Consider the following 22,068-nt stretch of genomic DNA (forward strand, 5'->3'; position numbering starts at 1 on the left):
CCCCCCCCCCCGCCATACACATGCAAATGCACAAGCACAAATCATCAGCACAGCATGACTTGCTCTTGAAAGCGGACACAGTGATTTGCATTTGTAGTGGGAACTTGCAAAGAGCATCGCATAGCTGAGCGAGGAGGTGGAGGAAGGCTGCTTTTCCTTAAATGCCCCAGTACATTCTCTGGAAGTAAGAAAGGAACGATGCTAGGGTGTCTGCTAGCTGCGTGGGGGTGCTTTGCACAAAGCCTGGATTGAAAATGCTGAGTTGTGTTGTTTTTGGTGGTTCTTTGTTTTGTTTTTTTTAAATGTACTTTTATTGATTTCAGAGAGAGAGGTAGAGAGATAGAAACACCAACGATGAGAGAGAATCGTTGATTGGCTGCCTCCTGCATGCCCCACCCTGGGAACTGAGCCCGCAACCGCCCGGGCGTGTGTCCTAACCGGGAATGGAACTTCTGGTTCATGAGTCGACACTCAGCCATTGAGCCACACCGGCCAGGCCATGGTTTTGATGGTTCTTTAAATGTGAAGAATGCAGCGCAGCTCCTGTGATTTCAACCTGTGATACTGTCCTCATGTTGAGGAAGGTGGAGCGCAAACACCCCGCCAGGTGTGGGATCCTGCAAGACAAGGAGCTTGCTGCTGTCATAAACCTGCGGCAGAATCTCAAGCAGTGACATCGAGGTCTTTCTCTGTCTTTCTGCATTTTGTGTTGAGTCTGTTTCACTTGTCTAGTCAGTTTGCTCTGAGGGTTTTCAGCAAATTCCACACTCAGGCCTCTGCTGAAAGAGGGAGGCCGTATTGCATAGTGACTAGCCTGTGATGGAAGAGGCCACAGGCTCAAGTCAGATCGTCTGGGTTAGAAATACCGCTGTACCACGTAGGCAGTGTGGCCTTGGGTCCTTTCGATTTCCGTGCCTTCATTTTCCCATCTGTCAAATGGGGATGATAAACCAATGTGATGAGATGACGGTGGCGGTTCAACGAGTTCCTGTAAGTAAAGCACTGGCACGGAAAGCTTCCTCGAGAGGTGGCGTCTCGTCACCGTCACCCAGTGTCACTGTCCTTATGTGGCTTGCTAAGTCTCTGCAGTCATTTCCTTATGGCTTCCCTTCTGTGCTCCTTTCTTAGCTAACCCGTCTGTAGAGGATTTGAGCTACACCTACGGAGATTTCAAAAGGGGAGCCTCGGCCACTTACGTGACGTATCTCATCACAACGGACAAACTGACGCGGTCGCCGGGCCTGTCGGAAGTCCTGAAATACGAAATCGCCGTGGGGAACGAGTCCAACACCCACGGCTACTACAACGGGAAGCTGGAGCCCCTGGGCTCCTATCGGTAAGGTCTCCTGGTTCCTCCTCTGTGGGGGCTGAGCCTCCCGGGCACAGAGCTTTCCGTGCCTGGGAGCCGGACACTCAGCCGCCTCTCTTTCCTCCGGTCACCCCACAGGGCCTGTGTGGCCGGCTTCACCAATATCACCTTCAGCCCCGAGAGTGGACTCATAGACGGGAACGGGAGCTACGTGTCCTTCAGCCGCTACTCAGAGGCCGTGTCCTTGCCCCAGGACCCAGGTAGAGGGAGAACATCAGTGCTGTTCGCAGTCCTGTGGGTGTGGCTGCCAGTGTCCACAGAAGCCTGGGTGTCCCATGGGCTCCTGGAGGGTTGATTGGAGTGCCTGGTTTCTCTTCTCAGAAGTTGAGGTGTCATTTGGCCATGAGGTCCCCACGGCCCCCGCCCCCTTCTAGGCCAGCTGCACTTCAGTCTGCAGTTGTGTGTGTGCCCACGTGCCAGTCACACAGGGTGACTCAGTGCCTAGAATCCTCAAAGGAGCCACAGGGATTGTCTTGTCCAACTCATTTGAGAAATGAGGGCGTTAAGGCCCAGAGAGGGGCAGGGACTCCCTGTGGCTTAGGGGCAGCCCTGACATTTGGTCTCAGACTCCGCGTCAGGCGCTCCTGCCCTTTCTCACACAGAGCGCGGTGATTTAGGGGCGTCAGGGACCCAAGCAGGAATCGTCCCCTCCCTCCAGGCCAGAGTCAGAGGGACCCACCGGCTGGTCAGTTTGTCTGGCTCTCACACTTGGTAGTTGCTCACTACAGGAAAGAATTCCTGCCCCAGGAGCGAGGTGCTGGGAGTCTCCACACCTGCCCCAGCGGGCAGGTGGGTTCACGTCCCCTGAGCGCGGTGCTGTCGGCACCTCTGCTCACCCGTGGCTGTTAGTCTCAGCAGGTGAGAGGTGTGCCAGTGTTGCCTCACCAAACAGGGCCGAGCCCCGAGACGCTCCCCACTCCCACCGCTACCTCAACTCGAGTGGTTGGGCTGCTGCGTGCAATTTCATTTGAAGAAAGAAATCCGTGGGTTGGAACCTGAGAATCACTGTGCTAGCCCAGTTCCCTAAATTTGCAAAACAGACCTGGAGACCTGGGGACGCAGCAGTGAGTTTCCGAGGCCCTCCAATTAGTGGTGAGCTGGGGACCAGTAACCCAAATGCCTAGACTAGTTTTAGGCCCAAAGGTATTGAACCTTGTGTATGTCACACACACACACACTCACACCTGCTCTCTGGGTCGAGGGCTCCCCGGTGGCTGGGGAGCACCTCCCAAAGGTGTCTCCCCTTTGGACTTCTCCCAGGTGTCATCTGTGGAGCTGTGTTCGGATGTATCTTCGGTGCCGTGGTGATTGTGGCTGTTGGAGGGTTCATCTTCTGGAGGAAGAAAAGGTGACTGTTGCTTGCATTAATAATAACGGACTACGTTTTGAAGACAGCTTTTTATTATGGGAAATTTCACTGTTACACAATTGGAGGGAGTGGTGTCTCGAGCCCCTTGGCCCCCTTCTCCACAGTCTCGATTGTATGAATAGTCTTAGTTCATCTCCACCCCGAGCTGGGGGACTTTAAAGCCGATCCCAGCCCTGACGTCGGGCCATGGGTAAACACTGCGTGTAGGTCGCTCCTTTTATTTATTTATTTAAAATATATTTTATTGATTTTTTACAGAGAGGAAGGGAGAGGGATAGAGAGTTAGAAACATCAATGAGAGAGAAACATCGATCAGCTGCCTCCTGCACACTCCCTACTTGGGTATGTGCCCGCAACCAAGGTACATGCCCTTGACCGGAATCGAACCTGGGACCCTTCAGTCCACAGGCCGATGCTCTATCCACTGAGCCAAACTGGTTAGGGCAGGTCGCTCCTTTTAAACAGTGCGTTCCAATTCACAAGCCAGTTTCCAGGTGTTAAGAGATTTCTGTTTAGAGTTAGCTAACTTTGGACACGGGCCCTGTCTCTGGCTCAGCGTTATTGTCCTCATCTGTGAAGGGGGCGGGGAAACAGTGTCTAACTCACGATGCTGAAGAGCATTAAACAAAGTGCTTTGCACAGTGCTCGCGCCTGGTATGCTATGACTAGCATCTGTACAACTACCGTTTGAGGGGGTTAAATGGCTCCGTTCTGAGTGCTTACCGGGTGCCTGCATTTGTGCTTCCCTCGAATTCTCATGCGAGGCAGGTCTTGCAGGCCCCACGGCAGGAAGGAGCTGAGTGTTGGAAGTGTGGAGACAGACTTGAAGCTGGTCTTCGCTCTGGCATACCCTCTTGCCTGGCTGTGTGCTGTGTGACGCCTGCATCTCAGCTGGGATGCATCGCTGTCATCAGGCCAAAGGACTTTCCTCCCGGCCTGGGGTTTCTAGTGGGGCCTCGCAGGTTCTTCTCCACCACCTTGCCCTATTGAGTTGACAGGCAGTGCTCACGGTCCAGTGTTTTGCATTAGATTCTAATACTTTTTTTTTTGCAAGGAAGGGGCCCAAACCAGCTTTATTGTGTCTTGTTAAAATAAAAGTGATACGTGCTGTGTCAAAAAACCAAGAATCAAAGCAAGAGCAAAGAAAATAGATAATCCATAATTGTAGCATATGAAACGACCCTTAACATGGATGTAATTACAAAACTCACACAACGTCGTACATGCATAAACACACAAGTGGAACCATATGATACATATTGTTTTCCAGTCTGCTTTATTCACTTTAAGATGCGGATAGCTTCATTTCTTCTTCACTTTAAATGGCTACAGAGTATTCAGCTCTATGGATATTATTTAACCAATTTACTAATTTTTTTTTTTTTTTTTACCACAGTTATTTATCCTTGTGCCTAAACCTTTGGGCACATTCATTATTATTTCTTTAAATTCCAAGCAGGCAGCGGCTGAGTCAGGGGGTATACATGTTTTTGATTTTGATACTAGAGCCAAATTCTCTTCCAGAAAGTGTTTCTAACATCCGTATGGGGCTTAGCCAAGAGTGCAGGAGAGCAGCAGGCGCCCCACTACCTTCCCTGTGCGGGGTATAGTTTCTGGTTTATTCTGTTAACTGATCAGAAAGGCTTTATAAAAGCAGAGTATGAAATAGCGAGTCTCACTTTAAAATAAGGTAATGCTGCTGATACATATTTATGCGAGGGATTTCCTCAAAGCCGCTGAGGAAGAGCCGTCCACACTTTTAGATGGTGCAAAGAGAGGATCTCCACAGGTCTGTGTAGTCAGCATTGGTTGCTTAGATCGTTAAGCTTGGTGTCGTATATGGATTAATGCCCAGGGGAAAGGCATTTCGTAGATACATGAAAGGGGCAAAGCACAGAATTAACCTATTTTTTTTTCTTGTCTAATGTTTTTTTTTTTTCTTTTAAAACAGGAAAGATGCAAAGAACAATGAAGTGTCCTTTTCTCAAATTAAGTAAGTCTCTAGTGTTATGAGCTTTAAGACATTCCATCCCCCATCCGTTCAGTAACGGTCTAGACAATTTTTGATGGAAACTGCTGTCCCTTTTCCTGATCGACACATTTGGCCAGGAGCGTCCAGAAGCTCTTGCTGGCTTTGTTATTCTGCAAGGAATCTGTGGGGGTCGGTCTCCTGTACTAGCTTCCTGCCATGGGCCACTACGGCAAGTAGGACCATATGTACGACATTCTACCAACACTTCCACGAATAGATAGATATTTTGCGATTAAAAAATAGGCTATCAAGATCTAGGAGCAGAGAATTTGCTCAGAGTTACAAAGCCGAACAGTTACGTCACGGGGCCTAGAAGTCGAATTCCCGAATGCACGTTTCTGAGTTTTGTAAATAACATGCCACTGACCCCTCCACCAACACTCCCTCCCTCCAGAAGAGTATACTATGGATTTTCTCCTTTTGGGAAGCTGTTTACTGTCACCTCCAGAGGCATGGTTGGTTGAGCCATTTTTTTCTAATTGCCTATTTTTCTTTCTTTCCCTTTCTATGGTGAAGACCTAAAAAGTGAGTAAGCTCTTGGCTTTTTAAAAAATAACTCGCATTTTTCTATTTTAAACTTGGTTGAACGTATAGTGTCCTAATACGTTGCTTTGTTTTCTTAGATCCAAGCTAGTCAGAGTGGAGAATTTTGAGACTTACTTTAAGAAACAGCAAGCTGACTCCAACTGTGGGTTTGCAGAAGAATATGAAGTATGTGGTTGTAAATATTGTGCTTTCTATTGCTTCGTTTTCCCTGAAAGTTGTAAAACTGCCCATTTTCGTTTTATGGTGAAGCTCTGGGTAAGAGGCGGCCTGCTGGGAGGGGACAGCAGCTCTTGTGTTTCCCCCGGGGTCACACTGCTGCCGTGTGGCCTGTGAGCACTTAGATCAGGGTTGGGGAATGTCCATCCTCCTTATATGGCCCATGAAATCATTTGGTCTGGCCTTGCCAAGGCATTAGGGGTGAGTTAATTACATGTTTGACCAGTATAGCAGGCTAATTTTTAAGTTGGTAATTTTGTATGGCCTGCGAACGATGTTATAAATATCCAAATGGCCCTTTGCAGAAAAAAGGTTCCCCACCCGTGACTTACTAGTAGATGGACCTTTGATTCTCATTAGTGTTGATATCTAAAGATTATGCAGAGATACAGAAACTGGGAATTCAAGCTAGAGGGCTGTTAACTATATTTGAACACTAACTAAATGGACAACTTATTTGTTTTATTTTCAGGATCTGAAGCTTGTTGGAATTAATCAACCTAAATATGCAGCTGAACTGGCTGAGAATAGAGGGAAGAACCGCTATAATAATGTTCTGCCCTGTAAGTTGTTTTTTTCCCCACATGGCCTTCCTTTTTTTCCTGTCCTTGGCCATCGCTGCTTAGCAGTGGAAGGAAGGGGAATCAAAATACCAACTAGCCACTTCCACAACCGTTCATTAGTCACCTGCTGTGTGCTAAGCATTGTATTCCGGCATCTTCCATTGAATCCAGTCCTCACGACAACCTTATAAAATAGGTAGTGGGATATTTATTTTGCAAATGAGGAAAATGAGGCACAGAGTAGCTAAGTGACTTGTGGCAGGACCAGGCTTGGGCGAGGTCTGTCCGTCTTTTTAAAAAATATATATATTTATTGATTTCAGAGATGAAGGGAGAGGGATAGAGAGATAGAAACATCGATGAGAGAGAAACATCATTAATCGGCTGTCTCCTGCACGCCCCCTACTGGGGATCGAGCCTGCAACTCAGGCATGTGCCCTGACAGGGAATGGATCCTGTGACCTCTTGGTTCCTGGGTGGATGCTCAATCACTGAGCCATACCGGCTGGGCTGTAGGTTTTGAGGAAAAGGTAAATTGCTGAGGGTGTTACCGGGCTCATGGCTCTCACCCAAGGATGCTCACAGCGGTGGCTTGTGTCGTCCGAGAAGGCGGGGTGGCCTGGTTGAGAGCTGGGGCCCTGGTGCCAGACTGCCTGGATTCGATCCTTGATTCTGCCACTGACAGCCACGTAGCCCCTCTGTGCCACGGTGACATAGGGGGACTGTGAGGATTAAATGTGGCCGCATGTGTAAATGCCACCCTGTGTCCCCCCAAGGGGTGACAGGGCCCCTGTGCTACCTTGTACCTTCTTTTCCTCTCTTGTATGTCGCTCTCCTCAAATGTTTGCTTCTCACGAGGACCTTTTTTCCTCTTAAACCCGCAGATGATATTTCCCGTGTCAGACTTTCAGTCCAGACCCATTCAGCCGACGACTACATCAATGCCAACTACATGCCTGTAAGTGCGGAGAGGTTCTCAGAGCACTGGCTTGTTGGGGTGACCTTCAGAGCTCCCCTTTCTGTTCCTTTGACATTGAATATGTGTGGCTTTCCATTTCTAGGGCTACCATTCCAAGAAAGATTTCATTGCCACACAAGGACCTTTACCCAACACTTTGAAAGATTTTTGGCGTATGGTCTGGGAGAAAAATGTATATGCCATTGTCATGCTGACCAAATGTGTTGAACAGGGAAGGGTAAGCATCTTTTAAAAATTATATATTATTAAACTTATTAATTTTTTTTTTTTTTACTGTGGTGGAAGGTTAAGTATCTTAAACACCATTTGTCTTTAAAAACACACACACTTCACCAAACATTAGCACCTGTATTCTTAGAAACTTGTTCTCTGTCTTTATATTCTCCAAGTGAAAAGTTAAAAAAGATCTTATTTAAAATAACATAAAACTACAGAGTAAAAAAAAATATTTAAAAACCTATTTTATTATTACCTTCGTTTGTGGACAAATAATACTCTCTATTCATTAAGTCACTGCTGCTGGGGTTGGTTAATTCCAGGAGGTGGGTAGATAGCCACGCCTGGAACAAGATGCTGTTGCTCATGGCCCAGCTCCCCCTCCAGCTCTGTGGTTGGGTGCAGGCATCGTGTCTCTAAGCAACCAGCGTTGTCTGTGAAACGGGTACTCGACCAACCTGGTGATTTTCAAACGTGGTTTTTAGCACTGGAAACTTTTCTGGATGCAAAATCTCAGACTTTTCCCCAGATACGTCTCAGCAGTCCCCTCTCCTTTATGATGGCCTGGAATCCCTTGGCTGTTTCCATCTATGACAGTGGTTCTCAACCTTGGCTGCACATTAGAATCACCTGGGAATCTTTTTAAAATCCTGATTTCTGGGCCTCATCCTCCGGAAATTCTGTTTCTTTGTTATGGGGGTTGTGGCCCCACCCCATAACAAAGAAACAGAATTTCCGGAGGATGAGGCCCAGAAATCAGGATTTTAAAAAGACTCCCAGGTGATTCTAATGTGCAGCCAAGGTTGAGAACCACCGTCTTATAAGAACTCTTGTGATTATATTGGTCCACTAAAAGGGTAATATGCTAATTAGATCAGATGTCTTCCCTGAAGTCATTCAGGATGTCCTTCCTGATGAAGCCGGAGGGAAGCTAGCCCGGGTCCTGGGTGCCTGCCGGCTGCCGGAGGAGGGAAGCCCGGGTCCCAGGTGCTGGAGGGAAGCTGGCGCCGGCAGCTGGGGGATGGAAGGCCTACTCTTGCACGAATTTTTGTGCATCGGGGCCTCTAGTTAAAGATAAGATTTCTGCTAGTACTAAAACTCCATGTGTCCATAAGTGGGTCTGAGGAGAATTGGAAAACATGCTGAATTCAGGAATTCTGTGCCCGAGGAATGGGACCTAATGTTGCTCTGTGAATCTTTCCCCGTAGGTTTTTTTACTTGAAGAATAGGATAGGACTCAGGTCCCTAGACCAGTGGTTCTCAAACTTGAATGCACATCAGAATCACCAGGAGGGAGGTTCCACCTTTAGAGTTTCTCATTCAGAGGGTCTGTGGGGCCCAAGAATTGCATTCGGACAGTTCCCAGGGGCTGATGCTTCTGTTGCTCCAGCATGCCTGCTTTGAGTAGCACTATGCTAGGGGATGGTGGGAACCTTCCATCATTTTCTCTTTTTATTTATTTTTATTGATTTCAGATAGAGGAAGGGAGAGGGAGTAGAGAATCATCAATCGGCTGCCTCCTGCACACCCCACACGAGGGATTGAACCTGCAACCTGGGCATGTGCCCTGACGGGGAATTGAACTGTGACCTCCTGGTTCATAGGTCCACACTCAACCACTGAGCCATGCTGGCCGGGCACACACCATTTCTTTCAATGTTCTTTTCTTCCCTTTCATATAGCAGATATTTTCCCAGCCCAAGATTGTGTAAGGTCCTGTGGCAGGGGCTGGGCATGGAGGAGGGAAAGGTAGCAAAGAACAGTGAGGGATGGTTCCCATCTTCTTGTGATACCGAAGGTAGAACTTTGCACCCCCTTCTGGTATCAGGAGAACAGCCCATTAATGCGCACAAAGAGAACATAGATTATGAATGTACATGAAAGTTATGGGCTGTTCAGCCCAGGGCCTCACACATGGAACATTATTATAAATATCTGTTAGACAAACAAAAGTGATGTATTTAAATGAACAAAGACTATGAGGATGACTTTAGATCAGTGGTTGGCAAACTCATTAGTCAACAGAGCCAAATATCAACAGTACAATGATTGAAATTTCTTTTGAGAGCCAAATTTTTTAAACTTAAACTATATAGGTAGGTACATTGTTATTAACTTAATTAGGGTACTCCTAAGGCTTAGGAAGAGCCACACTCAAGGGGCCAAAGAGCCACATGTGGCTTGCGAGCCGCAGTTTGCCAACCACGGCTTTAGATGGACCCTTGTTCATCTTAGCTCAGGGGAAGTGGATGATACTGATTCTGGGTGAAAGGGGAAGGGGGCCAGTCTATTTTCTGCACAAGATGCTCCATATATGTTATTTCTTTCCTATAACCGCCCTGTGAGGTATTATCAGTATTTTATAGATGGAAAACTGAGGCTCAGGGAGTTTAAGAACTTGCCCACAAGGTGGCAACAAAAATCCAGCTGGTTAAGAGATGGAGCTGGAAGTCCACTCCATGTCCGTGTATGTTCAAGTTCTGTGTTCTTTCTTGGAGCAATGGTCCAGAAACTGGGATCTTAGGGAAAATGCAGGCTCCATGCCTGGGTTGGAGTTTCTGGAGGTGGGACCCAGGCATCTGTTTTTTTTTTTAAAAAAAAATATATTTCTTTATTGATTTCAGAGAGACAGGGAGGAGAGAGAGATGGAAACATCAATGATGAGAGAGAATCATCGATTGGCTGCCTCCTGCACGCCCGCTACTGGGGACCAAGCCCGCAACCCAGGCATGTGCCCTTGGCCGGAATCGAACCCGGGACCCCTCAGTCCGCAGGCTGATGCTCTATCCACTGAGCCAAGTTGGCTAGGTGTTTTTAAAGCAAAATAGATCTCCCAGGTTTGGAAGCCACCAGCTGTAGCTCATACCTTAGAAAGTTGAGTATGTGAGTGTGTGTATGTATGTGTTGTTGTTTGCCAAATGGGGTTGCAGATATTCTTGGAGAGCAGTCGTTTCTTTTCTTTTTAAAATTTATCTTTATTGTTGAAAGTATTACAGATGCCCCCCCCCCCCCCCTTACCCTTCAACACCCTAGAAGAGCAGTCGATTTTTGATTTTTTTTTTCGGTCTAAAATGATTTCATCCGATCCTCTTTACTGGTGACTATATTTCTATGGCAGTTAGCGTGTCTATGATGGTATGGGGCACAGGTCTCATTTCTTCCAGCTGCACGTGGTTCTGGGTCCGTCGGAGTTTAGTTCAGGGAACAGTCGTGGAGGGGCTGCTGTGGGGACTGCTGTAGGGGCCACAGGGGACTGGGTGGGGCTGCGTCCCCTGAGAAGTTACAGCTGCTGCTTAGCTCTAACTCAATTTTCATGCAGAAATGCGTGCTCAGTGTTGGCCAGATCTGATTTTTCAAGAGAAGCCAGAAATCTGGGTTTCTGTGAGAAATCTTTCAATTTTAAAAGAGTTGGCAACAGTTGTAAATCAAAAAACACACACAATTTTAAGAGTCAAACAGAACCCAACGAAAGGACTTAGTCCCTGATGCCAGTGGTCAATATCTGGGTCTCGCTCGAGAGGCTTCAGTGATAGCAGACGGTGTGATCTCAGTCTTTGTATAAAAATGCACTTTTAGCCCTGGCCGGTAGCTCCGTTGGTTAGAGCACCATACCAATATGCCACAGTTGGGGGTTTGATCTCTGGTCCGGGCACATACAGGAATCAACTGATGAATGCATAAATAAGTGGAACAACAAATTGACATTTCTGTCTGTCTCTCTCAAATCAATCAATAAAATAAAATAAAAATGCACGTTTATTCTAGACCAAATGTGAGGAGTACTGGCCTTCCAAGCAGGCCAAGGACTATGGGGACATAACTGTGGCAATGACATCCGAAATTGTTCTTCCAGAATGGACCATCAGAGACTTCATAGTGAAAAATGTAAGTAAGAGGTCAAGATGGCTAGGTCTCCTAGAAAATGACCGTATGTTAATTTTAGGGGTGATACTTCTTAGGTTAATATTAACCGATATTTTTTTATGCATTCAAAAAATGTTTTTGCTTTCTTCTTTACAGAATAAAACAATTCATATCTATACACACTCTAAGGCAACCTTTTAGTTTTACTTTCTTAAGGAGTATTTCATGTTATTCTTGAATAAAATGGACCTTAATGGCTCAGCATCCATAGCTCCCTTCTTTCCACTTCCTGCGGACTTGCTCACAGAGTTTTTGTTACAAATCAAGGCCTTTTGTATTAGTTGGTAGGAACTGTGACATCAGGAGCAGCCATTTCCTGTTGGACAGTTTCATTAAATAGGATTCCCGAGCATATACACATGGCTTCCCTGACCCCCCAAAATTGTGAAAACAAATCCAATAAATTGTGTAGGCACTTTAGGAAGTCAGTTTATGTGTCTTTTCTCTTTTGTTAAGGGTGTTTAAAAATAGAAGCAGTGTCAGGAAGCGACATTAGCTCCCGATGGGCATGCAAATGGGCATAATCCTCTGCGGTTTGTTATCAAGGGCATAAAAATGTCCATTTCCCTTTGGTCCGGTGGTTCCAAGTTTGAGAATCTATTTCAAAGAATCAATCTACAGTATAGGAGAAGGCTTGTTATTCATAAAAATGAATCTCAGCATTATTCGCAATGGGAGCAGGGGTTTGGAAACCATGCAAATATCTAGCTTTTGGAGAATGGAGAACTAAACTATAAGTTCTCCAGCCATTGTGCCATTGTTCAGCTATTAGTAATGATAGCCATGTAAACTGGATAATTGCCATGAACATAATTAAGTGAACATGCTAGGAGACAAAATTTTATGCACATTATGAATAATACATAAAAGGAAAGCCCGGAAGTGGACTCATTGGTGTTGAATTTATGGGGTGGGGGTTGGTGAGTTAGGTACTAATGTACAAGAATTATCCTTGAAGATTTCCATAAGTCGTGGATGCAGTGTGTCATATTAAGTATTAACTCTTTACTAATTGCTGTGTCTCAAAGGCTCTGGCCTTAGCTAATATTTTAATTCCTTTCGGGGACATGCTATCCAAACTCTTATCTTGCACTTGTGTTGGCTGCATAAATCATGCAATTTATAATAGTGGAGAATTCTTTAAAATGTCACACATATTTCTATAGATTTCACCCATTTAAAATGAACTGGCTTATCCTTGGTTGCTTTTACTGCTTGGGGTTCACCCTTGTGGAAGAGAATTGTGGGTGGAATTGTCCACGTCATTTAAAAATTACTGTTACTATTAATATTATTTTTATTAACTAAACTTCAGATTTTATTCAGATTTCACATTTTTCTACTAAAGCCCTTTCCTGTTCCTGGACCCAATCTAGGATACCACATAGCATTTAGTAAAATATTTACTTTTTAATCATAATCACAGAAAATGCATACGTATATTTTCGTTTTCAGAAGTGGAAACATAACAGGTAGAGTGAAAAGTTTCTTTTGACTGTCACCCCTCACCTGGGCTCCTTTGCCTCCCTGTAGAAATCATATTGACAAGTCTGACCTTCCCTCTTCCCTTCTCTCCTCTTGCCTGTCAAGGCTGGCTTTCTTTGGGTTAAGTTTGTGAATGTTACATTTGTGTGTGATGGGGCTTCACAGAACTCTCTCCTGTTTCTGCCTTGTTTTCCACATTTTGAGGAATGTGAATGCACCGCGTTTATAATGTATATGCATTTTTTAAAAAGCCTCAAAGGGTAGCTGTCATAAAGGAGACGGCAATGCCTGCAGTCCAGATGTAGGCATGCACGGTGCAGTCCAGATGTGGACACACACAGGTGCGGGCAGTGCCTGGCTGTGGGCCTAATGAGGACGGTTGAATCAGGGACAGGAATGGCCCAGCCTGGGTGGAGTTCTGATCAGCAATGTCCATGCTCCCATCCTGGTAGGAAACCGTCTGTGTAATAACTAACTTGTAACAGGGTTCACTTTCTATTGTCTGTCTGCTGTTGACATAGATGTTTTTTGGGGGCGGGGGAGGTCCTTTCTCAAATGCCTACAATTCTAAATATTTCCTTGGTGCTTGCTATTTGCCTACCGTGTTATTAAATTCTCTGGAAGATGTGACTTACGAGGCAGTTCTTGCCCTGAGGGCACCGAGTGTCTCAGCTGGATTCGATACATTTATTTTAGGTCAGTGACATTCCCAGGTGGGCTCTGGGATGGGCTTTAGGAAGCTCTCAGGAGTGGTAGGTGTGAATGTGAGCACATTATAGGCAGGAAGCTGTGGTGGGAAAGGGAAGAGGTCTGAACCCAAATGCAGAGGGTGAGGGACTTCTACCACCTATGCCGAGTGTTGGGGACATCACTTTACTTCTTGGAACTTTTGCTCCCTTGTCTTTAAAGGTGGAATAATAAACCCTCCGGCTTGGGTATGTTATGAGGGATTGATGAGTATACTGAAGTTTGTGTCAGCACATTATTAGCTGTTGCACCAAAATAAAATTCTAATTTCTAGTTGTAACCACTCCTGGTTAAAGCCACCTTTCAGCCATTTGGTGCAGCTCAGCGTTCAGGTACTGCTTCATTTCCCAGCCTTTCTGATGTTGCCAGGCAGCTTTTCTCTCAGGCTCTACCCTCTAGTTTCTTCTTCTTCTTTTTTAAAAAAAAAATATGTTTTTATTGATTTTTGGAGAGAGAGGAAGGGAGAAATAAACATTGAGGTGAGAGAGAAACACTCATTGGCTGCCTCCCATACATGCCCTGTCTGAGGACTGAACCTGCAACTTGGGCATGTGCCCTGACCAGGAATCGAACCGGGACCCCTTGGTACATGGGGCAACACTCAAGCAACTGAGCCACACTGGCCAGCTCTAACCTCTCGTTTCTTTTCTTGGCTTTTAGAAGCAGACAAGTGACAGTCACCCTCTGCGACAATTCCACTTCACGTCCTGGCCTGACCACGGGGTTCCCGACACCACTGACCTGCTCATCAACTTCCGGTATCTTGTCCGTGACTACATGAAGCAGAGTCCTCCCGAATCGCCAATTCTGGTGCATTGCAGGTAGGCAGGGGGCGCGTCACCTGAGACAGATTTCCAAGGCAATTAATTATAAGTACGGACACTTTTGAAAAGCAAGGTCTAGATTGAACGCAGTAGGCATTTCAATTTACAGATTCAGGAAAGGTTTAGATACGGGGCCACAACTTAGTCCCCAAATCCTGGGACAGGGAATGGCAAACTATATAGCTTGTGGGCCAGATCTGGTAGGTTGTCTGTATTTTTTTTAAAACTAGAATGTATTTTAACGTATTTCTTATTTATAATATTTTCTTCTAAAACTTTTCAATCTTACAAAAATATAGAGAAGAATACCAATTTATAAAGCATGCCATGAGACCATATGTGTTTCTTTTTGTTAATAGTACATTCTAGATAGAAAGTCTCCATCTACCAGTCTCCTATCCCATTCTCCTTATGCAGGTGAATGTAATCCTAAGGTCATGTGCATTAGTCCCTTGCGTGCTTCCATGTTTTATTGCATATGTACATATCTCTCTGGTTTCATACAGCTTTAAACTTTTACCAGGTTTTATTGTGTATACATCATTCTGTAACCTGCTTTCTTCATTCAGCATGTTGGTTTGTTATTTAACAATATTGGAACACATAATTCCAGTTTGTTTTATTTATTCACTTAAAATATTTTTTTGACATATAAAAAACTGCACGTAACTTAATATATACAACCTGATAAGTTTGGGGATACGCATATATACCCATGGCACTACCACCACAATCTATTTTGCTGCCTATTTTTGTGAAGTTGTACTGGGCCACAGCCATGCTCATTTGTTTGCATATTGTCTGCAGTTACTTTCATGCCACAATGGCAGAAAGAGGCCACTGGCTTGCAAAGCCGAGGATATTTACTGTCTGGCTCTTTGCAGAAGTTTGCCACCCCCTCCTCTAGAACAATGACATGAGCTTTAAAGCGAACGGGTGAATTTAAGACAGAAGAAAGGAGGGGCTGTGTTGCCCTCTGGGGAATAAATTGATGAGACTTGCCATCCTAGCTTATGGTGGCAACTTGACTGGGCCTGAGACCCAAGAAGCTCTAGCAAGGTGGTTTTTTTTTAAAGAGAAAGGGAGAGGGAAAAAGGGAGAGGGAGAGAGAGATAGAAACATTAATAATGAGAGAATCATTGATCGGCTGCCTCCTGCACACCCCACACTGGGAGTCAAGCCTGCAACCCAGGCATGTGCCCTGATTGGGAATCAAATCGTCATCTCCTGGTTCAAAGGTCGATGCTCAACCACGGAGCCACACCAGCTGGGCTAGCAAGGTGTTTTATATGTGGCATTTGACTCCAAAGGAACTTGAGGATTTGGGCCGCAGTCCCACGCTAGTGCATCCTGATGAGCTGAGGTTTCAGTTGAGCAAACGTTGAATGATGCTGGGCTCTGCCCTCATAGCCTGGTAATGGAGGAGAGCACACACCTGCACAGGGAGGGGAAGCTGTCCAGCAGAGGTCACCCACGGAGACCTGCTTGTTCCCCTTCCCTTCTAGTGCGGGCGTTGGAAGGACGGGCACTTTCATTGCCATCGATCGTCTCATCTACCAGATAGAGAATGAGTACTCCGTGGACGTGTACGGGATTGTGTATGACCTTCGCATGCACAGGCCTCTAATGGTGCAAACAGAGGTGAGGCCAACATCTGTTGGACAATCCACCCTTCCTGTCTGTTCGTGTCACGCACTCGTGTTAAACTGTTTCACCCTTCCAGATCCTTCTGGCCCCTGGCCGTGATCTAACACTCGATTTCTTTAAGATCCTTAAGTGACATGGGCTTGGACTACCCGATACAGTGACCCAGGGTACCGATATCAGTGATGGCGCTACAACCCTAGACAGGATCCTTACCCACTGCCACCGACTCACCCAATAATCTCAGCAGGTCCCTGAACTTTGGCTTCCGGATTTAACACTCATAAAATTGGCCTTTTCGCTCTTTGTTTCTTCTTTTTTTAAAAAATACGTTTTTATTGATTTCAGAGAGAGGGAGAGAGAGGCAGAGAGAGAGATACAAACATCAATGATGAGAGAGAATCATTGATCGGCTGCCTCCTGCACACTCCCTACTGGGGATCGGGCCTGCCTACTGGGCATGTGTCCTTGACCGGAATTGAACCGTGACCTCCTGGTTCATAGGTTGACGCTCAACCACTGAGACACCCCAGCTGGGCTCACTCTTTATTTCTAAGAAGCTCTGGCCATACTTAAAGTAAACTAGTGAAACAGACTTATCAGATATTAATAATATGAAATAGCGTAATGCGGCTTTAAGCGTGAATATAGCCATGTATCCCAGCCTTGTGCCGGTTAACGAACAGCAGGTCCGTAGCTGTGGGAGGATGGTGGGCAACTGAGAAAGGGATGCTTGGTGGCCACGGTGCCGCTGTGTAGCACTGTTAGGCTGGCTGTCCCTGACATGTTCCCGGCAAGCCGTTCCCAGGCATGTTCTCAACACATATATTGGGAAGTGGCCCTTCTCGAAGCTGCAGGGTGAATGTGCCTCGACCAGGATGAGAGCAGCATGTTCATTTTGTATCGGGCTGTCGCTGTGAATGTGTGCCCTGTTTCTGAGTCCAGCAGGGAATGTTCTAGAGGCCTGGGTACACGGTGTGCTTTGGGGTGAGCAGTGTGGTTGTGGTGCAAAGTGTGGAATTGCCCTCCTGTGTTGGTTGGAAAAGACATTTTATTTTTTTTTGCTATAATTATGTAGAGTAGCGGTTCTCTATCTTTTTTCCTCCTTTGAGAGAAACAGAAATCTTAGACCTGCTTACAAATGATTTTCATGTCCCTTTTTAAATTTTGAAAATAATATTAACTGTCGATAAAAGATCTGACAAAATACAGGGTATATTTTTCTCTTTTACTTTTTTCTTCCCCACTCACACTCCCTGGAAGTAGCTACTATTTACAGCTTGTGTGTATCTTCATAGGCTTTTTGATGTACAGCTGCAGAAAAACACATGCATACACACACATACACACGCGACATGGAGTATTTTTTAAAAATGAAACCCTATTTTATATATGCTACTGCCCTGCAATTTATTTCCTCTTACATCATCATGGATATTTTTCTGTGTTGGCCTCTTCTTCCTCTTTTAATGGATACTACCGATCTGATATGCCACCTACAGATGGTCCCCACCCAACTCTACCCCGATCATCCCCCTTAACCCCACCTCCTCTGTTGAGAATCCTTATTCTGCACATCCTTACTAGCCAAGAAAATCTTTTAGAATTTTTTATGATGTGAATGTACGTGTGCATTACCACCTCCACATCCTTCCGTTGCCCTTCCTCACAATTCCAGTATTTCTCCTTGGATGTGACACCGACACATGGTGATGAGAAGTTGGGGCTGCCAGGGGCTGTGGGTGGAGGCACATTCCTGGTTGCCGGTGGGATGAGTTCACTTTTCGTTCCTTGATAAGTATGGAAAACCAGAAAAAGTGAGCATGTTTTTGTTTTTCTTTTTCAAATCAGATTTTTTTTTTTAAAGACTGTTTTATATGATCCACACGCGAAAGCTAGGATCGTGTTGGGTTGGATATATTTTAAGGGTCAGAGGTCTGTTTTACCTACTGAATCTTGGAATCTTGCTGAGGGGAGGTCTGGGGAGTCTGCCCCTCTGGCTGAGACTCATTGATGGTGAGGTTCTTGCTCTCTAGAAAGTGATTACCCCTGGGCACGTTAACCTGAAGTGTCTGCTGTGGGGCAGGTGGGGTTGGGGAGTGGGAATCAGTTTGCAAATAAGGGTGGATGCTAATCTCCGGGACCAGTGCTCACTTGCTTCCTTCTTTCCCCGTGTCTAACAGGACCAGTATGTTTTCCTCAATCAGTGTGTTTTGGATATCATCCGGTCCCACAGGGACTCGAAAGTGGATCTCATCTACCAGAACACAACCGCAATGACAATCTACGAAAACCTCGCCCCCGTGACCACGTTTGGACAAACCAATGGTTACATCGCCTGATTCCAAAGGAAATTCTCTCTGGAGTTAATGAGGCCACCACACCCACAGCAAAGGAAGATGCCCCGATGTGGACATGCATTTAGATGTCTAATATCTTAATTCTTTGTTCTGTTTTGTTAGAACTAATTGAGGGTGTGAAGCTGCCCACGTAACACATGAGAGATGAGAAGTTGGGGCTGTTGGGGGCTGTGGATGGGTGGTGAGCCAATCAGCTGCATTCCTGGTCTCCGGTGGGAGTTCACTCTTTTCCCTTGAGAATGATGGAAAACCAGGAAAAGTGAGCTATGATTCTTTTTTTCTTTTTCAAAACAGATTTTTTTTTTTTAAACAAAACAAAACTATTTTATATGATCCACATGGGAAAGCCAGGATCGTGTTGGGTTGAATATATTTTAAGTATCAGAGGTCTATTTTTACCTACTGAATCTCGGAATCTCGCTGATGGAAGATGCATAACTGTGGACGATGATCGTGCAGGGAGGGGCAGGCGGCGCCTCTCCTGCCCGGGTTTTCTATTTGAACATGTGCCTTTTCTGAATTATGCTTCCACAGGCAGAACTCAGAAGATTTCTCTATTTTTGTATTGAATCTCATAATTGGACTCTGCAGAATATTTAAACGGTAGTTTAGTATCAGAGGCTCAGCCTTCTCAGTAACATTCCTAATCTACCCTTCCCCCCCAGTTCCCCACAGATGTGTGTATTCAGCCCACTGGTTGAATGAGGGTGGAATTTTTTTTTGGCGGTGGCGGGGGGGCGGGGGTGGGTAGGAAAGCAAAGGAAACCTACAGTGATGGACTACCCTTTTCTAGTCCCTGTTTTTTCCTTTTTTTCTCATTTCGTATTTGGTAAGAAGGATTATTTAAAGGTGCAATATGTGACTAGTGATTCCTGATGCTCTAGGTTCTTAGCAACGTTTTACTCAGGTTGGCATTTTATGTGTCGTGTGTGTGTGTGTGTGTGTGTGTGTGTGTGTGTGTAAATGCGTGGCAATCTGTGAACACTTCAGTGTGAAAACAGTGTCAAAGTAATTCCTCCTCCTTCGAAGTCCACTGGCTTTAGTCTGTCTGCGGTGACACATATTGATATCTACTGTATATATATAGATACTAAACTCTCAAAAACAGTCATTCCTTTGAATTGAGGTGTACAAAGTTTGAATTTGTATCAAGATGTAATTATTATTTTTAAAACCTCTTTTCACTATACTGCTGCTGTAATTACTTTGATTTTAAAAAAATGTAGATTAACTTTTTTTTTTCTTCAGGTGTGTATCCACCAAGAATTTCAGAATTTATGTGGGTTAATTTTATTGGTACATAATCTGTAAACTTCTCAAGGCATTAACATGAAAGGATTTGTTTCTTTTTATTTTATATTGTGGCTCAGGTTCTATTGTGAAGAAGTTTTGAGTGTAGCCTCCAATCGGCAACGAAGTACACAAGGTCTTATGAAGGAATGTCCAACCCCCGAAAGCCCGTGGCCCTTGGCCACAGCCATGAATCCTGCTGTAAATTAGGATGAATGTGTCCTATTGAAGATGGGAGCGGGGTCCTCTCCGAGCGCCCTGCTCCCTGTGGACCCGTGGGAGCCCTTCTCCTGACCCTGCCTCGCTCCTCAGCTCACCGGCACTTTGATAACGGAACTGGACGTGTGACTGGGTGTTTGGGGTTAGGAAGGGTGAACCACGACGTACTGATACCCTTGATTCAGTTCAGAGGTCCGTGCTGTACGTCTGTTGTCCCCTGTCCCTTTGAGGTACCGAAAGAATGAAAAGGAGAGGCGGTGATGTCTCGTTTTGGGAGAACCTTACTTCCCAAACAGAAATTGCACTTTTTGCTGAATCCTTTGCTGTCTTTGGTAGTAAGCAGTTCATTCAATGTCAGACCCTTCGAGGAAGGGGTTGGCCCGGCCAGGTTGGGCCCTCTAGACCCCACTTTGGAGGGGCCTTTGGCTGTGTAGGTCTGAATCAAGGAAGCCACACCCTTGTGGGGTGTGGGGTGCAGCCGGGTTTGGGCCGATTGCTTCCAGACCTTCACACTGGTCTGGCCCCCAATGCATGCAGATCTCAGAGTTCCATAGCTTCAGTCAGAGGTCCTGGTTGAGGCAGCAGCTCTGTGGCCACACCCCTCCCCCCTCCAATTTGTCAGGGAACCATTGTGATGGGTCTCATCTGGGTGTCACAGCCCATGGAGATGCTGTGCCCCGCCCTGCCCCTCTCACTGCCATGGAGACGTCCGAGGAAAGGGCTTGCCTCTAAAAATCCCTTTAAGATGAATGAAAGCAACAATAATTATCATCATATTGTATAGAAACTAAAAAAACAGAAACCCTTCTCCCTTCCACCTGGTGTGGGCTTGGGAACTGGGCAGCAGCCGCACGTGCCTCTCCCGCTCGTCATTCCCAGCCCCAGAGGAAGGCCTGTGCTGGGGAGGTCTGGATTCCACGTGGCAGGTCACATGGAGGTCACCATGCCTCTCTGCATCCTCAAGACGCCGTGGACGGGGCCAGTGGGGCGGTGAGAGTATTTATAGCACAGGGATTGCCAGGGGAGATTCCTGTGTAACTATGAAGGACGTGGGGCTGGGGAGATGGTCATAGGAAAGAGGAAGGTGCTTTTGAGCTCCTGCCCCAAACCCTCCCAGGAACAAATAACTTGAATTGGAGGGACCGTGGAGAGGGTGGGATTGCCCTGTGTTTGTAGTTGAGTTACATACTGAAAAGCAGCCAGGGTGGGGTGAGTGGTCCTTGGTTTGGGGGATTTGGGTCATTGGATCTCTTCTCCAAGCGAAGACGTTTTGCCTCCAAAGGTAAATTGAGTGACGATCGGCACCAGGAGGCAGTGACATCTGGGGTGTGTTCTCTGTGAGCATGTAGTGACAGCTGATGTGGCCCCATTGGCTCCCTTGGATTTGGGCTTCGTCAGTTAGAGGCACCGGGATGGGAGTGGGGGTGGGGGGACCCGCTCTGCAGCTGATTCACGGTTGCTTTTCACGTAGATGAAAAAGCCTGGTTCGCTTTTGGAATGGTCGCGCTTACTGAGCGAAACAAGACTTGGTGACTGATGTTGATTTGCCTTCGAAGTCCCAAGTTCTGCGTTTTCAGACTGTCCAGAGCAGCCGAGCGTTCAACATACTGTAGCTTTTTTTTTTTTTTTTACCTTCCGTGGGGCACATAAGGGTAGGATGTGTTGATGTAGACTCTAAAACTGTAATTTTCTTGTAACTATTTTGGAATGATGCATATTTCTAAATGTTTGTTATACTTGTACAGAGTATTGCTGTTGGTTGCTTTTCTTTGTTTTTTAAGGAAAAAATGGCCTGAAAAAATTTTTTTTTAAAGACTTACAAATACCAAATATAAAAAAATGTCAACACATTATGCCTTTGTTTGTTTCTTCTTCCCCCGCCCCCTCCCCCCCCTTACTTGGTGTCTGCACCGTTTCATTTACCACTCGGTTTACTGCCCTGCATTCAGCGGGGGTGTCCTCGACAAAAGCATGCTTCCCTGTGGGACTTACATCCCATTAGTTTGCTGGGGCAGCCGTACCAGGTCCCACAGACGGGGGGCTGAGGCAGCAGACATGTATTTCTCACAGCTCTGGAGGCGAGACGTCCAAGATGAAGGTGTCAGCAGGGCTCGTTCCTTTCGTGGCTTGTAGTTGGCCGTCTCCCTGTGTCCTCACATGGTCATCTCTCAGTGTGTGTCTGTGTCCCATTCTCCCCTTCTAAGGACATCAGTCATAGTGGATTAGAGGCCACCCTTGTGACCTAATTTTACCTTCATTACCTCTCGAAAGTCCCTGTCTCCAAA

The 22,068-nt window shown here is 46.0% G+C and overlaps 1 protein-coding gene across 1 annotated transcript in view; it reads left to right on the top strand.

Annotated features, from left to right (window-relative positions):
- PTPRJ (protein tyrosine phosphatase, receptor type, J) overlaps window positions 1–18,578 on the top strand; it is a 114,383-nt gene extending 95,805 nt beyond the window's left edge. Inside the window, exons 14-26 of the mRNA XM_014543292.1 lie at window positions 1,129–1,336; window positions 1,448–1,569; window positions 2,630–2,717; window positions 4,690–4,731; window positions 5,287–5,295; window positions 5,394–5,481; window positions 6,005–6,095; window positions 6,980–7,053; window positions 7,157–7,291; window positions 11,056–11,175; window positions 14,107–14,267; window positions 15,776–15,911; window positions 18,098–18,578. Of these exons, the coding sequence (XP_014398778.1) occupies window positions 1,129–1,336; window positions 1,448–1,569; window positions 2,630–2,717; window positions 4,690–4,731; window positions 5,287–5,295; window positions 5,394–5,481; window positions 6,005–6,095; window positions 6,980–7,053; window positions 7,157–7,291; window positions 11,056–11,175; window positions 14,107–14,267; window positions 15,776–15,911; window positions 18,098–18,256 (1,433 nt within the window). The 3' untranslated portion in view covers window positions 18,257–18,578. The remainder of the gene's footprint in view (window positions 1–1,128; window positions 1,337–1,447; window positions 1,570–2,629; window positions 2,718–4,689; window positions 4,732–5,286; window positions 5,296–5,393; window positions 5,482–6,004; window positions 6,096–6,979; window positions 7,054–7,156; window positions 7,292–11,055; window positions 11,176–14,106; window positions 14,268–15,775; window positions 15,912–18,097) is intronic.
- The last annotated feature ends 3,490 nt before the right edge of the window (window positions 18,579–22,068 follow it).

Source organism: Myotis brandtii, unplaced genomic scaffold (assembly GCF_000412655.1).
Source record: "Myotis brandtii unplaced genomic scaffold, ASM41265v1 scaffold324, whole genome shotgun sequence".
Lineage (NCBI taxonomy): Eukaryota > Metazoa > Chordata > Mammalia > Chiroptera > Vespertilionidae > Myotis > Myotis brandtii.